Below are 13,090 nucleotides of genomic sequence, written 5' to 3'. Positions count from 1 at the left end.
TTATAATTAATAGATGCAATGTCACAATAATACATTTAGACATGCATGTTCCCCTCAGGATGAACTTTAAAACTCAAATTTTAAATATTCAGTTAAAAAAAAACAACAAAAAAAAAAACTTGTCATAGTAGTTACAGTAACATTTCTTCAAATACTCAAATAGACAATTTCTTTTTTTGAAAATGTACTTATACTTATCTATTCCCATTATAATATATGGTAATATGAATATGGTAAACCTGCTATTGAACCTGTTAAACATCAGCATGTTAGCTTTGCTGTTGTGTACATGTTATCATTTAGTAGATTGTACCTGTAGCTCAGGTACAGCTGGCCCCTTATCTGCGCACGCTCCTGTGTATCTGGGAAGGGGGTAGGGCAGGACCAGTGGGTAGGGACTGAAAACACTCCTGATGTCACACTTTGGAGGTTCAGCCTCCTCCCTGGACATGGTCACTTGATCGAGAACCAAGAAGTTGTTGTTCGGTGTCCAGATGGTGCGTGTTTGTGGGAGGAATGGTGGGCGCTGGAACATCAGTGTCACAGACATCGCGCCCAGGGTCACCAGGTCAAAACTTGAGTTAAACAAGAGTAAAGCAGAGTAAAGCAGAAGATAGGAGGAGGACTGGAAACATAAAAATATCTGTATGTTATATTTCTGCATGTACCTTCCATCCTGCCTACTGATAGTGTAACCATACTCAGGATGCTGTGGAAAGGTAATGTTGACTCCAACTAGAGGAGAGCCATCCTGCAACACAACGTTGCCTCGAATCACTGCTACTCGACTGGCAAAACAAAGACGGGAAGCAGGGAGAGAGCAAGAGAAAAGGTGATATACAAAGAGAGGCAGAGACAACCGGCTTCCAATGATGGAGAACATAATTATTGTTTAAAGAGAGAGACATATGGTGGTGCGCTAGCCAAATGACCTTGTGCATGAAGAAAACGCAATTGTATTTATTCGGCTTAGTACAGTTTTGTTCTTAAGCATAAAAAAATCTGCCAGAGATTGCCAGGATACAAGGATCATAAATATAGCCTCACCAACAGTAAAAACTTTCAGCACCCTGTCATATAAAAACCAAAACTTCCAAATCATATTTATGTTACACTGACAGTGCTACCTGCAGCAAAATGGCTGTTTTGTTCTTCAAATAGCCCTTAAACTATCAGTGACACCTCTTTATGCTTTGAAGTATTCATCCTGATTTTGTAGGTAAAATGTGAAATACATCGCTTAATCCTGGAATAATTGCTGAAGTGGTCAAATGAAGACAGATCTAGAGAGAAACGTGTTGCACACACACACAGGTTCACTGAGCCCATCTGTTTCTCCAGAAGAGGGATAAATGAAGGATAGTGAGGTTTCTTTGGTTGACTGCATTGCCCCGTTTGTTACTTCTGTCCTGAAAGCTGCCATTGATTTTCTCTCTGAAAAAATGGCCACATAATTAATTTATTTGTTTATTCCACAAGTGAACCAGGGGGAAAAAAATGCATTTTTTTCAAAGACGCATCACTTTTTTTTTTTTTTTCCAAACCAAACTTTCTAGGTCATCCTCATGCCAGCAAGATGTATTTCTTCTCTTAGTTGGCAGTGAGAGGCCACTGAAAAATTTATGGTGACACCTTTACGACTGGTGTAACTGAATGACACATTAAGCATTAATAAGAAACACACAAATACTCTGCAGTTGTAGTCAAGTACTGACACCAGAGGACAATGTGCTGTGTGACTTCTAATCACCAGGGAAACACAGGCATGTGACAGCACAGGCATGTGGACACGTGAAAAGCCTCGTTCACGTGCAAATACACACTCTCATTCATCAAATAATGAGCAAAGGACAACTTAATGTATTAAAACATATGTATTTACTTTGTTGTCTGCTATTTATGTGCAGATACACAAAGCTAATACACAAAGTTATTCGGACCTGTCTACACAAAGAGTAAACAAACACATACCTTGTATCAAAGGGCACATCTCCAGGGAGAGTGTGTGTGGCCGCTTTGCCAAGGAGGAAGCGTATGCGACGGTAGAAGCTGTGTGTGTGTGTGCTGGTGGGCGACGGGGGTGTGGTGGGGGTCAGCGGGCTCTGCTGCAACAGGGCTAATGGGTCGGCGGAGCCATGACACAGCGGGTCAGAGCCACAGCTCAGCTGCTCACAGCAGTCGGGGTCTACACAGTCCATCAGGCCATCTAAAATGGACAGGAAGTTAAACTGCGTAAATGAAATAAAAATGTACAAACAATATTATGTGAGTTGTTTAGAGGGTACTTGAATTTACACAGTTAATATAGGCAAGACATTAACATCTTTATTACATATAGTTAATAAAGGATCTAATAGATTTAAGTGACAAAGGTGCTGAGAACACATTTCTATTCTAAAGGCCAAGGCACTGTATATATCGGCACCATAAAAGCTCAGAACTGCCAAGAAATAACTTTTGCACCGCTGGCCAGTAAGAAACTCTACTGGGGTGATCTAATCTGCAAAGATGAACTGCATGTGTATTATCATTATCATGGGTATCAATCAAATAAGATTCATTAGGGGCCACTGGTGTACAATTACAGCATCTATTGCTATAAATCAGACCTGAATCACCACCATTATTTGAATGTGATCCATAAAAGTCCAGCGTAAACAATGGGACACGGACACAAAGCCAGGCAGCAGGTAATAGGAGTCAGGTTGGCATTTGTGTTTCCTATTTCAAGCCTGTTTCTGAAAAGGCAGGAAACAGTGCTGACATTTAAATGCATCTGACCACAGAGCAGAGAGCTAAAGGCCAACAATATTCTATTATAACCTCCCCTTCAAAGGTAGCATAACACAATGGTTGATTTCCATAAGATTCACTACTCTAACTTGAAAGCAGGCTATTAATTGAATTGAATTTCATTGTCTAAAATTATTGTCACTATCATTAAAAGAATACACAAGTTCGAAGCTTATTGTGCAGGCATGGCTGTTAAAGGTTACAAACAGAGAAGTAAAATGCAGGTTTTGAACATATATAATTCATATTAATATGTATTTGCTTGTGATGTGACTGCCTAGTGTGTGGAATAAATGCTGTTTTTTTTTTTTTTTTCAAGAGGAAGAACACTATGCACTTCTCACTCACATCCAGGCAGAATAATTGAAACTCTCTTTTCAAAGTTCCTCTTTATTCTCTGATTACTTGTGATAGCATCTTTCCATCTCTGTCTATTTTCAGAGACAAAAAGATTGCTCTGAGAGAAGGCTATGAGAGTCTAGTATAGTATATGTGCCAATTAAGGGAGATGGCAGAATTGTGTGGTAGAAAATTATGGCATTTGAAAAGCTGTGCACAGAGGCGGAAGGATAGAAAGATAACAGAAGTGTAAATGCTCTCCATAAGGCTCTCCAGCATAATGGTAATACCAACGATACAGACACTTGACAAAGTTCATCACTATTCATGTAGCATTTTAATACCATATACTGCAATGCCATACAATATATTAAATTTCCTTTTGCATACAGTGCCACATATCTTATAATGAGAATTTTTTATATTAAATCAAACACAGCAAATGTATTAGATTTCACCTAAAAAAAATGCTATGGTCTTATTCAATGCAGCTAAGATATCCTTTCTATTAATCCCAATACACATCCCAAAATGTAACTCAAAAACAACTTTCTGTATATATAACTTTGGTTTCTTGCTGAGAGTTAGATGATCAACCTGATGCCCTTGTTATACTTGTCCATTCGGTATAATGCAACATCAGACAGCTCAGTTTAAAAAAATACAGCTAACCTAGGAAACTAAATTACCTAAATTATTAATTACTGAATAAATAAAGCTTAGTAATTAATCAAATGAAAGAATAACTCCTACAGAAAAGACAACTTACTACATTAAAGGTAAACGGTACCTGTATAAAAGCATTTGGGTTACTTTTGTTCTACATATGGAGAGTAATATGTATAAGTAAATTGATGAATGCAGTGGATGAAGTACTAATGTAAGCAGTTTTCTGTTTTCAGCTATAGCTCCTCTTTAATATTTGATTGTTTTGTACTAAGTCTATTGGTCTTGGTCTTGTTATTGTTATTTACATTTTATTATCTTTTCAGTGTACACATAATTGAAGGCCTAAATTTAATGTTGGACAATGACCTATTTTCCTTATAATGATTGTGAACAGTCATGTGCAATCTTTGCATATAAAAGTGGAATTCCCCTTTAAAAGGAAGCAATATAACAATTGGTTAAGGTGTCATTGAATTCACAGTTAATAACGGTCATATATACGATGTGTAATTTTATTCTGTGCAGTGTGACAATGCTTTTAAAATTATTATTTATTCATTAAATGCCACAGGTTAAACACACATCAATAACAAGAAATACTCCGAAAATTCATACAGGCCATAATCCTTTATTATAATACGGAAACAGAGCCAACAGTACCTATACTGCTGGAAGGCCACAGTCCTGCTATGACTCGTTCCATTTATTCAACCCCTATTTTATAGCCCACAAGACATTTTTTATTGCATCGCTCTGAGGTTATAATCCAGAGTGAGGGCTGTAATTCCTGTTTTGAGCAGCCATCTACATTGAATTTCTGAAGTGTTGGTTCAGTCAGTCATGCAGCTTTGGTAAACAATGTGCAGGAAAAAAGGTTACATTGCAGCTATCAGCACCCCGCACAAGAAAAAGTGACTACAAAAAACTATGTATGTATGTTTGAGGTTTCCCACTGCTGTGTGCACTGATTCAAACAGCACTCAGAAATGACAAAACACACACACACACACAAACAAGGAAGCTATTTTTTTTTTCCAATGATGGATTACAGCAGTGGCTTAACAGCCATGTCCATAATGGATATTTGATGGAGTATAAAGGTGAAAACATTGTACTACATTCTATAAAGAGGTGAAGAACTGTAGATGAGATTGAAATAGTGAGGAAATGACAGTAATGAACACAGCTCCTGCTACTGCTGAAATGTTGCTTTCTTATCACTTCACCTGAGGATAGAAAAACACAGCTATGAGTCTGAGCGACACACACCTCTCACCTGTCACCAAACACCCCACAACCAAAGAAGCAGAAAAAGAAGCAGCATGGTTTGCTGTATTTAGACTTGTGAAAATTTCTGAGTGCCTTTTATCCTAGTGGGTGGTATGCATATTAGACATTTTGCTGTGATAAGAAGAAAAGCAGACAAATACATTTGTGCACGCACACACACACACACACACACACACACACAGACTCACACACACAAATACATTTCCAATATAATAATGACCAGCAGGAATCTCCAGGAGTCTCAGCAGGACTGGGACAGCATGGAGGGATGAAGGGGAGGAACAATGAGACAGATTTTTCAGTAGGAGAAACAGGAGGGGAAGTAATGGAAAGGAAAGTACAATCTGCCAGGAAGAGTGGAAGAAAAGTGGTAAGAAAGAGAAAAAAGAGATATAAAATGATAGATGATGGTAGAATGTCACCTCCGTCGTTGTCTGTTCCATCACTGCAGTCAGTTTCCATGACAACGCTGCATCCAGGCCCACTCCATCCAGCCTGGCAGACACAACGCCAGCCGCTCTGCTCCAGGGTACAGCGTCCATGCCCACTGCACAAACCTGGGCAGCCATCTGAAAAGGTGTGTTTCCGAAATGCACATGTGCACGCGCACGCACACACACAAACACACACACACACACACACACACACATTTTTGGCAATTGTCATTGGCTTGTTGGAAGGGCTCAATATGAAATTTAAACACTAAATAAAGATAAATCACCTTTCACTACGACGTCCAAATCATGAGTAACTGTGGGGAAAAAGCAGTGAAAAAACTGGATGAATTGGTAGAATAGTAAATGAGAGTGATCCCAGCGACACCTTTTTTTTTTATATCCTAATAATCATACTAATCTAAATATCACATGGAATAACTAAACAATCCCACATGGACTAACACATCGCTCACCAATGTTACAGTGCTCTCCCTCCCAGCCAGGCTGGCAGATGCATGTCCCATCGTGGCACTGGCCATGTTCTTCGCAGCGAGGATGGCATGCTCTTTGGTCGCATGCAGCGCCAATCCAACCCTCTTCGCACTGGCACTGGCCCTCTGAGCAAACACCATGGCTGCCACATGGCACTGGGCACAGCTCTGCCGAACAGGTGGGTGGGGATATGCGTGAGAAAAAAATGTGTAAGTGTGAGAAGAGAGAATGAGAGGGAGTGGAACAGATGGAGGAATTGAGCATTGGAAGAAAGAAAAAAGTAAAAGAGGCACAGGGGACATGGGGTGAGAGAACAGAGTAAAGAAAATTCAGAATTCGGGGTGAGCCATCGGATATAGGTGAGAGAAAGAAAAAACAACCGGTGGAAGCGGATAACCTCAGAGACTAAAAAGTCTACTTTCTCACAATACAAAATCTTCCCACCTCTAATAGCTGAGCTCCCTGAAGAAGGAGAAGAGTGAAGAGACTCATAATAACAGCCAAATGATTTGTATTTGCACCGCATATTTAAACTACAGGGACTCTAATTCAGCTCGATTATTCTTTTCTGACATTTTGATCAGATTTGGTGAGCATTATAATACCCCTTCTCTTTCTTCATCTCTTCATCTCTGTCTCTTTTCTGTATCCCCTCCCCTCCCTCTCTCATCTGGCAACATCCTTTTTAAAATCTTCCCTCCCCTTTTTGTCTTTCCCCTTTTCTGTGCTTTTCTGTGCTCTCCTCACCATCTAACGCTCTGCCTCTCTACAGAAGGAAAGCCTCATCCATCAGTAAAGAGACCAAAGTGCTGGAGGCACACAAAGACTACTTATCCAGCTGCAGTAAAAAGTTATTTCAATTTAAATATACATAGCATGGGGAAGGAGGAAAAAGTGGATTAAAGTTGGAGAGTTTTTCAGCTCTCTATTAGAATTACATTAGGTTAGCTATGCTTCAGCAGGACCAGGATGCAGAATTGCTGGGTCCTTTTGATTAAAAGCCTGGCAGGTAGAGAGAGACCACTCATATCTGAGATATTCAGCTATGGTCGATCATTATCATGGGCCATATCACTATAATAAGGCATGAATACCCCTGAGAGCAGGAGCTAATGACAATTGCCTTTCAAATCATCAGTGTAGTGTATATGGTAAAGCGGATCCTTCCCAAAACAAGTGTTAGGTTACTGTGGTGGAAAGTCACTTCTTATGAATGCTATTTTCCTCTCTGTCAGCGTACACTGCAAGGACAAGGACACTGTGTACTTCAGAGTACTGCACTGTACACTTGTGTACCCCAGAGTACACATGCTATACTTGTCTACTACAATGGCGAACTTGCTGCCTTTTCTTTTTAATCACTGTAAAATTGCTCTCTATTTATAGTCAATCTGGTTTACTGGGTGCAGAAAAAAAGCTGAAGTAGTCATAGATGCAGATAATACTTTTGAACAATATTTATAAATCAATCAAGCAGTAACAAATTTTTAGTGTATGAATGGATATGCAATAAACATCAGCAAGCTTTTAAATGCCAAACTGAATATTCCTCAGACTAGCAGTCTCTGAAAGGCCTCGCAGCAAAGTGATTATAGTGGTCCTCTTTTCCTCCTATTGCTTTTTCCCTCTCGTTTAGTTGAGGGGAATGTGTGTATGCATGAGCATGTGTGTGTTACAGTATAAATGCACAGTAAAGTGAGGACTGCTGTAAGGTTGGGGAAAAGGGGGGACTCCAGAGTGCTGCTGAGAGTCATGAGGGGAAATCTCATTTACGCACAGCATGAAGAGAGTGCAATCACACACGTTCAAAACACACACACACACACACACACCCTCACACACACACACACACACACACACACACACACACACACACACACACACACACACACACACACACACACACACACACACACATTTCATTGAATGCCCCCACTCCATATTTCTCTCTCATGTCTATCAAATCCCCAGAAAATAGCATCTGGCAAGACCATGCACGCAATAAAAACACTGGCAAACTAGTAGTGTGTAGTTGCATGTTTGGGTGGTTTTTTTCTGCATGTGAAAAATAATCCTCAGGTCTTACCAGTGTAGCAGTCTGGTCCCGTCCAGTTGGGCTGGCAGGCACAGGTGTCTGACTCAGGGAGATAGGTGCCATGTCCTGAACACTGCTCCTGACAGGGTGGCAGCGGGTCATCACAGCTCACTCCTGTCCAGCCAGCTGAGCACACGCACTCCCCGCGCACGCACACGCCATGCCCGCCACACTGAGGGTCTACACAGTCCACTGCAGATGGAGGGAGGATGGAAGCAAAAGCAAGAATGAGTCAGAGGTGGAGAGTGGCAGTGAATGGGTGGGTGGGGGTTGGGTGGGGGGCTCTTATTATAATCATCAGTTCACCGAGTATGAAAGCAGTGTTCTTTGCATCCCATCCAGGAGTTAACCACCCTAGCTACAGTCCCTGTATCTGTTCCACAACATTACACTTCATAGGACACTTAGAACTGAGGCTTTGATAACGGGTAAAATGGGTTGGTTTGTCTGTGTGTGTGTGTGTGTCAGGGTGGTCTGCGCTACGCTATGTTAGTGTGTGTAATTAAAGCTCTGAGTGCCGAGCCAAAGCTCAGCATAGTTCAGCACAGCTCAGCTGAGCTCCGCCGCTCAAGGTCAAACATCTGATTCAGTCACTGCAGGCCCAGATAGTGACGGCAACAGCAGGGTGGTCTAGAACAGCTGTGCCATCAGGTTATGATCAAGTGTAACATCATAATTGTATTAAATATCATGGCTTTGTTTGTTTTTCCTAATTTAATGGCTGGTTTTACAGTGGACAGCTGCAGTCTAAGGCTGGTCTCCTGCACCATTGTGAGGTGCCAAGATCATTCTGCTTGCTTTTCATTTCCTTTATCTAAACTTTTGACGGTTTGTACACTATATAAAGCATACAGTGGAGACACACAATGATTTGTTATTTTCAGAATAAGTTACCTTGTTGCTGTTTGTTCTAGGAAAAAAAAAGTTTGATGCTATTTTGAAACTGTATCAAAGTTTGCCTGTTCTATGCTTTAAAGACACTTTTTTCAAAACTCTGCATATAAATGGATATAGAAACGAACAGAGCTCCAGGGACCAGTTAATAAGAGCCATGTTGACAACAAGTCCCATGTTTTAGTCCTGTCACAAAATGTACTGATATTGGACACAAAAAACATACCTATTCCTACAGTTTTTCTTGGTTCTTGCTGGCATGAATATAAATAAGAGTTTTTGTATCCAGCATTCCTATCATGCCTTGGTTGATGTAAATGGCACATCCAAAGTTGGTATGGACCCAGTCAATAAGCTTTTGTTTTGGTGAATTTGCCCCATGAAAAGTCAGGCTCGTGTTTGAGCTTTAACTATGGATGCACAGACAACAATGACAAAAAGCAGCAAAAATCTCAACATGATGTGAAATGAAGATGCAGGGTGTTGCATCTGAAGTAGGAGAAGTGTTTTTTATAAGATTTCACGTTGGATTTATGGAAAATTATCCTTGCTTGACATCTACTGCTATCACTGAAGAGTGAATGTTCTGCAGATTCTAGCAATATACAGGATAATTTCTGTGCACCTCAGTTTGTCACTGACACTGTCAAATTATGAAACTGACAAAAAGAGGTGTATCTATGGTAGATGTGTTTTCATTTAACCCAATTAATACAAATTATGTTAATTAGGTTCAAAGCTAAAATTCATTATAAAAATTGAATTCATCGATTATTTGCTACTCAGGCTCAACTGAACAAGCAGAAAACACAACACTGACACATTATCACACTTTAAAGTTGTTATGGCTAAAGTTGTTACATTAGCATAGAATAACCTATTTACATATACATTAGACATTAAGTTCCACTGACATCTGTTATAATGACGTGTCTCCATTATCTGGTGGATGGAAGTCTACTTTTACCTCTGTGTCTATCTCTACCAACTCCTGAGGGAAATTGGTTCCTAAACACTGCACTATGTTTACTTCTTTATGTCTGATAATTGCTTCCTCTTTGAGGCATCAAAAAAACATTTTGTGATGAATCAAATCTTTGTTCATGCAGCATGGGGATAAGGACACAAAGGCATGGCTGATGGTTCTCTAAAAAACATCCCGAGAATATCTGCCTCTATAGCCTCAAAGAGTTTTTCCCTTAGCTGAACGGATGGTCTAATGATAGAGGGTGTTATATGTTGTACTTATTGTAAAGCCCTTTGTGATTTTGGGCTACAGAAATTAAAAATGACTTAATTAAAGCACTCTGTATAGCTGATGTTGTCTGCAGAGTTGAATGATAATTTTCTTTGTGTTTGTCACTGTGAGGGACACGGTCATTTGATCTATTATCAATATAAAACTATTGATTAGTGCAGCTTTAAATTTAATGCTTACCTTTGTCAAATATAGCGGAGTCATTCGTTTAAATGTGTATGGGGCAGTCAATTTTGCTGTGCAGATGGAATGAAATTATGAGGCTGTATAACATCTTACCTTGTTCACAGTTAACCCCCTTGTAGGCTGGACTACATATGCAGATTCCCTGGATGCAGGAGCCATGGTTAGAGCAGGTGGGGTCGATACACTGACCTTCTTCCACATTACACTCTGCCCCCTTCCACCCTGCCAGGCACACACACCTTCCTTTCTCATACACGCCATTACCGCTGCACAGCACGGGGCATGAATCTGCAACAGGAAAAATGCAGATTACACCCATGTACGCAGTAGTACACACATGCAAAGACACACGCGCGCAGTGCTGCAGTATATTAGCTGAGAGACCACAGTAACCTACCATGAGTGGGGCTACGCTCTCTTATCTCAGCTAGTGTGCACATTCAGCAAATCCTCAAGCAGCCTCTGTTTCCCTCTACTTCTCATACACACACACACACAGACACACGCACATACACACTCCCCAGCTTATCCCTCATGCTGTTTCAATTTACTCAAGCACCACCTGAGCCCGGCTACCGTGGCAACCCAGAAATTGTAGAAAATCCCTCCAACGTCACCTCACTCACTCTGAACAGGCCGTGAAAACGGAAGATTAAGAAAGAGAGCATTAGGGGTTTACAGAATGAAGCTGGAAAGCAAAGCTATCTCCATGCAGAGATGGAGAACTGTGTGGCTAATATAATGACAGCCAGGTAAAATAAAGTGTGTGAGTGTCTGATGCTGCACTGACAGTTACACCCAGCTCCTCCTCATTGGTGCAGGTATGGCAGCTTGAGACTTCAAATGGATTAGGAAGATGATCCAGAGCCCATGCCTTTTTTTCTGGGATAATTTGCAATGAAGGCCTGGTGCGTCCATGCATGCAGGCATATGTTATGTGTTTGTTTGATCTTTTGTTAAATCTAACACTCTGTGCCAACAGTAATGTATTCGCTTACTTTTTACCAGTCTTGCCAAAAACTTGCTGTCTAACTTTTCAAACAGAGAATATTATAACACAAGCAAATGAGCAAAGATGAGAGAAATGTATGAATAAATGATAAGCATAAATAAATCATAGGATATGATATCATATCACCTGTTTTTACACGAGACAGATACAACTGCAACAATTTTATAAAAGACAGAGAAAAAGAGTGAGAACGCGGGATAGAGAAGAAGGGTGGTAGACTAAGGAAGAAAAAAATGAAAGAAAAGGGGGAAGAGAAAAGTTGCAGTGAAAGGATTATATTGTTTTATAATTTTCTTACTGTTAATAAATCACTAATAACTAATGTGTTTTATCTGTGTAGTCCAACCATCATTTAATCGCTGTTAAAAGTGCTGTCAATAAAACATTTCAAATTAAAAGTCTACCAGTCAAGAGGTGTACTATTTGAGCCACTGTAAAACTTTTAATGTGACACAGCCTTGCAGGAAAGTAAGAGTATTGACAGTTGATAAACCAGAATTGGTGATAATGTGGGATAAATGGGATAAGGCTTCTTTCTCACAGGTGGAAAGTATTGGTACTATTGCACCAGACAGATCCACTCATGCAAATGCACTTTTCATCCTGTTTGAGTGTTGTTTGGTAAAAATTACACAGCCCAGCAGTTTAGAAAGAAACTGAGAAAAAAAAAATTACCCATTTCAGTAGGAATTACAGACTGAGTGTTACAGGCAGTGTAGGAAGGAGTTCAGTATTCCGAGAAAGACTCAAACATTGTTGGGCTTGTTCTTTTTATTCGTTGAATTGTTGGATTATATTCTGTAGAATAGCACCTACTCACCTTTGGCACAGTCAGGACCCAGAAATCCAGCAAAGCAGTGACAGTGTCCTGCCACACACTCTCCATTTCCATTACAGTCTGTGGAGCAACCATCCATTGAGTCTGCACAACCAGACACATACATACATTCACAAATCAGACACTTGGCAAAGAAAAAAACACAACATTTGAAAATATTCCACATGTAACTCCATAAACTGGCATAGCCCTCTGTTATTGAATGAGAGATCTGATAAGCAATGGATGACTCCCCAGACACAGAGGCTATATTAGATTAGTCTGATCCAGCTGCTATCACTCTCTGGGGAAGGGCCAAGCACTCACTCACACTCAGTAGCACTAAGCACATTATACTGCATTACAGGTTGGAAACACACTGTGTGCAAATTTGCAAACATCAAGGCTTAATCAACAAACACTGACACAGTTTGGAACGACACTGAACGGCATAAAATCTGACACTTTAAGTGCACAAGTTAGTGGTGAATGGCTAGTCCTGCTTCCTACAGTAGCTACACTCTCTTGTTCTCACTATTGCTTCGTCACATCTCAGTACACGTGTTTTATCATGTCCTTCTGTAGGCTATATGCATCATCATTTTCCTCCATCAGACTTCAATTAGCTGCCTCCTTTTTACCAGTCTTCTTTTCTCCCATTGATATGTCCATCATTTCAGATCTTATTCTTTGGGCACAGACAGCATGGCAAAGATAAAGTGAGAGAGCACTTCTATGCTTTTAGATCATTATATAAGCCACTGAGCTCTGTCGACTCTCCTTGAAATGGAAGATTCTGGTAGAGAAG

At 40.3% G+C, this 13,090-nt stretch overlaps 1 protein-coding gene across 1 annotated transcript in view; it reads right to left on the bottom strand.

Moving 5' to 3' along the window:
• Window positions 1-13,090, bottom strand: part of tenm1 (teneurin transmembrane protein 1) — a 152,345-nt gene that overhangs the window by 53,468 nt on the left and 85,787 nt on the right. Inside the window, exons 9-17 of the mRNA XM_026330036.1 lie at window positions 12,286-12,387; window positions 10,547-10,741; window positions 8,107-8,307; window positions 6,002-6,187; window positions 5,813-5,842; window positions 5,514-5,660; window positions 1,972-2,206; window positions 669-788; window positions 314-575 (exon numbers count right to left, since the gene is read on the bottom strand). Of these exons, the coding sequence (XP_026185821.1) occupies window positions 314-575; window positions 669-788; window positions 1,972-2,206; window positions 5,514-5,660; window positions 5,813-5,842; window positions 6,002-6,187; window positions 8,107-8,307; window positions 10,547-10,741; window positions 12,286-12,387 (1,478 nt within the window). The remainder of the gene's footprint in view (window positions 1-313; window positions 576-668; window positions 789-1,971; window positions 2,207-5,513; window positions 5,661-5,812; window positions 5,843-6,001; window positions 6,188-8,106; window positions 8,308-10,546; window positions 10,742-12,285; window positions 12,388-13,090) is intronic.

This window comes from Mastacembelus armatus, chromosome 10 (assembly GCF_900324485.2).
Source record: "Mastacembelus armatus chromosome 10, fMasArm1.2, whole genome shotgun sequence".
NCBI classification, from domain to species: Eukaryota; Metazoa; Chordata; class Actinopteri; order Synbranchiformes; family Mastacembelidae; genus Mastacembelus; species Mastacembelus armatus.
Note: the sequence above shows the minus strand (reverse complement) of the source record. Positions and strands in the feature narration are given on the sequence as shown.